The 4,611-nt window shown below is 36.6% G+C and overlaps 1 protein-coding gene across 1 annotated transcript; it reads right to left on the bottom strand.

The window, feature by feature from the left end:
* Positions 1-2,074: 2,074 nt before the first annotated feature.
* LOC127648706 (eotaxin-like) lies at positions 2,075-3,066 on the bottom strand. Its single transcript, XM_052133427.1, has 3 exons — positions 2,938-3,066; positions 2,673-2,784; positions 2,075-2,354 (listed from the first exon to the last, which is right to left on the bottom strand). The coding sequence occupies exons 1-3, from the start codon at positions 3,002-3,004 to the stop codon at positions 2,243-2,245; spliced, it is 291 nt and encodes a 96-aa protein (XP_051989387.1). The 5' UTR covers positions 3,005-3,066; the 3' UTR covers positions 2,075-2,242.
* Positions 3,067-4,611: the final 1,545 nt, after the last annotated feature.

The raw sequence follows: 4,611 nt of genomic DNA, 5'->3' as shown, positions 1-4,611 counted from the left end.
TCACAGCCATTGTAAACCAACAGCAACCTTGACATGTGAAAGTGAACCTTGGCTTATCTACAGCTCACTGTACTTTCTGTCACCGACAGCACATTAAGCATAGGAGGATGTTGAAGCGAGACGGAGTCGTGGGAGGCTCAGGAGGTGGAGCCGAGGGAGAGTGGAAACACAACATAGGGAAAAACCCTCCATGCCGGTCCTAGCTCTGTATTAGCAGGTTCTTCCTCCAACTGTGTGGTCTACAACAATCACGCAATCAAACAAACTTTGCATCGCCACCATTTAACCTACACACTGAGCTCTCACAGTGAGGTTTGCTCTCCCACACCTAATACAATACACGTATAGAAAGAGAGAGCATTGTGCTTGCAACTTTCCTTCATTGATCATTAATTAGGTAGTCTTAAAATGATGCCACAACATCGTATGATATGAAGAATGTCACTTAACTAGGTCATCCTGTCTTGTTGAGTTATTCTAATCAACTGTGTGTGCTTTTCTCAAATAACTCTACTATACATTCCATATCTTAGGCACCAGGGCTCTATTGCAAGAACCCCCTTAAACTAAGAAATCCTTTATATTTGTAAGTATATTGTCACTAAGGGTTTTCCTAGCTGTAGGGGTATCTTTCAACTGGGCACAGGCTTCTATGCCACATGTGTGATAAAAGAGAACTGGTAGAGAGTTGTTTTCAAGCCATTTAGCACAGCTGGAAAACCACAGCGAGGCATACATGTATTTACCACAATGTCTTGCCAAGGTAACCACCGGAAAGATATTAGGTCATGTGCTTTACCTAAGAATTGATGATGTGGATGTGTAGAAAAAGTGACCTATTAAAGCCCTTAGTATTATATGTGCAATGGAACTACATCAGCAGAGCAGAACATCTCAATATATTCCATATTAGTTTTGCCCTTTTTTAAATGTACAATGCTAATTTACAGTACTCACTATTTCATGTACAATAAAGTTGGAAACGTGCATACTGTATTTCACATAGGCATGTTGTTGAAATGTACCACTCACAAACGTTTTGCATTGTTCTTGATGTCTGTGGAGGTTTTCATTTATCCAATTCATCCTACAGTGTTTGGGAGAATTTTGTAAGAAGCATTGAGATTTGGTTTATTACTATTATAGATGTTTCAACACTGGTAATCCAAATGGCCTAAATTACTGTATGGTGGCGAAAGCACTTAAAGGAATTGTCTGGGTTCAATACAAGTTAAGCCTAATTGACAGCATTTGTGGCATAACCACAAACATTCATTTTGACTTACCCCTCTTTTTATAAAAAAAAAAAAAAAAAAAGTTAAATAAACATATCGAGGTTACAGTGTGACACTTACAATAGAAGTGAATGGGACCACTTCATGAAAAACAATAAAATACTTACTATTTCAAAAGTATAACCACAAGACATAAACAATATGCATGTTATCATGATTTTGGTGTGATAAAATCACTTACTAAACTTTTCTGTGTAAAATTATAGCCAGCTTATCAACTTAATTTCTATGTTGGTGTAATATCAACAAAACTTGACTATTTAAACAAATGTACAGCTCAAATAATACATACATTTTAACAGTAGAATTAATGTAAGTGCTTTTATAAAATTATAAGCTTCACATTTTGGTTTAAACACTCCAAAAATTGGCCCCGCCCCCTTCCATTGTAAGCGCCTCATTGTAAATGATTTTTTTGTAAAAAAAATCAATAAACGGAGGAACGAGTCAAAAAAACATTTTGTTTATAATAATCAACATCACGCCACAAATGCTGTCGATTGAGCTTAATTAGTATCGAACCCAGAATATTCCTTTACCATATTTCTATAACTTTCTCTGAAATAAGAAGACAACACTGGTCCATCTAAACTTAGAGCTAGAACTGTCAATTCACATGAAATATTATCAAAATGTAAATATTGTTATGTATTATAATATTATTAAATATTATCTGCTATAGTACAAGAGATAAACACAAGCAGTACACTATAAATAGTCTGATATGGAGCATTTTCATTTATTCAACAATATTACCTTAAATATCCAAAACATTTGTGAGAGATTAAAAAAATTAATAGATATCAAAAATATCAAAAGAAACAATCATATGCATGTAGCTTATTTACATCACAGCTAACAATAAAAGTCTGTGTTAAATTTGAGCTGATATTGGCGATTGACTAATTCGCAGGGACCACCGCGACAGAATTATGATCTGTGGAGTTTTAGACTGGATGAGATTTCTTCTTTTTCTTTCCATCCAGGTAATTCATAGATTTTATGGCCCAGAGCGAAGTGGGATCTGAGCAGATGGTGGCGCCTTTGGTTGTGCGAAATCTACACAATGAAATAGGATATGCTGTCAAAATATTATATTTACAGTTGCAACAGTATGTTATAGAGTTGCGATGTCATCATGAAAGGATTCATTGTGCTTTTAGACTGTATTTTTAAAACAGGCTGGTTTATGCTGTTTCGTGCTGGTCTAGATGGTTAACCAGCATGGTCTTTTCTGTTTAACTGGTTGACCAAAGAATTATGGCTGGTTAAGCTAAGCAAACCAGCAGCACACCAGCATCCAAAAACACAGCATATGCCATGACCAGTCATGGTAGTCTTTTTAAAAGTGTAGTCAAAAATGTTATTAATTCTTACCTCACAGCCCTCACAGAGAACAAGGGGGGTTCCTGCATGGTGTAGCTGTCCAGAAACCTCTGTGGTATCTTAGTATCTGAAGTTGTTAGGCAGCTTGTTTTGACAATACCATCTATTGAAGATAAAATCAGGACATAAGTCTTCCAGTATTTTGGCATTTAAACAATCACAAGTAACCAAAATAGTTTACTAATATCCCCATCATCAGAAATAATGAGTTCAATGATGAAGGACTTTATCTGAATATCCACTAGTAAGAGCACACCTTGCGATGCAGTTGAAAAGGCCAGAAGCCACAGCAGCAAAACAGCAGAGAAACATTGCGACTTCATTTTCCAACTTGGTCGTCAATTTCATGTGATGTGACCCTCAAGAATGATGCAGTCTATTTAAGCTCAGCCCTGAAGAGGAACTCGTGGAACAGCTTCAGGTGTTTCCACTCACTGAAATGGCTCCACTCTCACGGCACAGGCTGAAAACTGGGGTAACACCACTCAAAGCCACTAACCGGAACACGGTAAAGGTTTTTATTAGGAAAGGCATACATTTCAAAGTTCAAGTGTCACTAAGGATTTAATTAGATAATGATAAGCCAAGATACATGCTTAATGGACGTGTAACAAAACTGTCTGGCCTACTGATTCTGTGGAAGTGAGTTGTCCAGTCATGACGTATTTAGGTATTTAGGTATTATTTATCAAAGATGGAAAGAAGACATAATACAGTTAGAATTGTAAACTGGGATAGTGAATGCATTAATAACATCATGCATCTTTTGTAAAGTTGTACATCAAAGTTTTCACTTCTGACTCAGTTTGAGGCATTTCCTGAATTTTCTAGGTCATGGTGGCCTGCTCTTTTTCTCCAACCACAAATTGAAGGGGCTTACCATGTAGCAGTTGGCACTATGGCTGTGTGTGTTAATGATACAGTTTAGCCTGATGTCTAAAAGATAACTGTTTGTTGCACACAATTAATTATTCACCTAATTTCCTTGCTGAAAATATCAGCATGGCTCTTTAGGATGTTTTAAATGCAATTCCCCAACGTGTCCACCTGATTTCTTCATTTCTCAACCAGCAAATACCTTGGTCAAACTGTTTCACCAGAGAGACCATGCTGGTCAACCAGCTTCACCAGCTAATTGTTGTTGGTGAGAAGCATGACCATACTCTTTCATAAAGTATTATTTAAAAAAAAAAAAAAAAAAATCAGTTCTCTTACTTGCGATTCATGTGTTATTTTTCCACAGTATTTTATGTTTTTTTTTTTTTGTGTATCCCCAATATTGTTTTCCACTCTGTTAGTATGTAAACCTTCAAAATAAAAGCATTAACAGCATATATAATGTTTTTGATAGAAGATTAAGGTCAGTGATTGTGCAAGCACTGTGTCACCATGTTGTAGATCTAATTTGGCATATTTCCACCCTATTAGCAGGGGCGCATCAAAGGTGCTGTAAGTGATTTTAGCCATTCAAGAATTCCCACAAGCTGACCTGTTGGACTATCCATGCCCCCTTACCCAAGCCCTGCAAATGAGCTTTATTGAGACCGATATTGAGCAGAAACAGTTATATAAAAAAAAAACAGCAGCAAAATAGCACCTTCAACTGACAACTTTTATGAACAAAATAGCTTAAAAATGGAAAAATGCCTAAATAATTCCCATCAGTTACAATACTTTGAGAACCCACAAAATTATTGACAGGCAGAAAGTGTCAGAAACCACGGCCTGTGGTCACATTTTTGTTTGCTGTTTACAGAGTCTAGAGCTGTCAGAGAAACAGGTGAGGTGAGATATCTCACAACACTTATTTCATTAGTATCTTTCAGAGAGTTGGACATTGTTTGCATACCTGTCCATGTAAAAATCATTTGCAGCACCATTAATGTACCTCTCATTGTTGCACACCAGCTCCTTGTTTATATCAGTGTGT

This window comes from Xyrauchen texanus, chromosome 9 (genome assembly GCF_025860055.1).
Source record: "Xyrauchen texanus isolate HMW12.3.18 chromosome 9, RBS_HiC_50CHRs, whole genome shotgun sequence".
Taxonomy (NCBI): Eukaryota; Metazoa; Chordata; class Actinopteri; order Cypriniformes; family Catostomidae; genus Xyrauchen; species Xyrauchen texanus.
Note: the sequence above shows the minus strand (reverse complement) of the source record. Positions and strands in the feature narration are given on the sequence as shown.

Coding starts and splice junctions, on each gene's coding strand:
- LOC127648706 (XM_052133427.1), bottom strand. CDS start 3,004: ATGAAGTCGCAATGTTTCTCTGCTGTTTTGCTGCTGTGGCTTCTGGCC. Junction 2,785..2,937: donor CTTTTCAACTGCATCGCAAG/GTGTGCTCTTAC, acceptor TATCTTCAATAG/ATGGTATTGTCAAAACAAGC. Junction 2,355..2,672: donor TTCTCTGTGAGGGCTGTGAG/GTAAGAATTAAT, acceptor TTCATTGTGTAG/ATTTCGCACAACCAAAGGCG.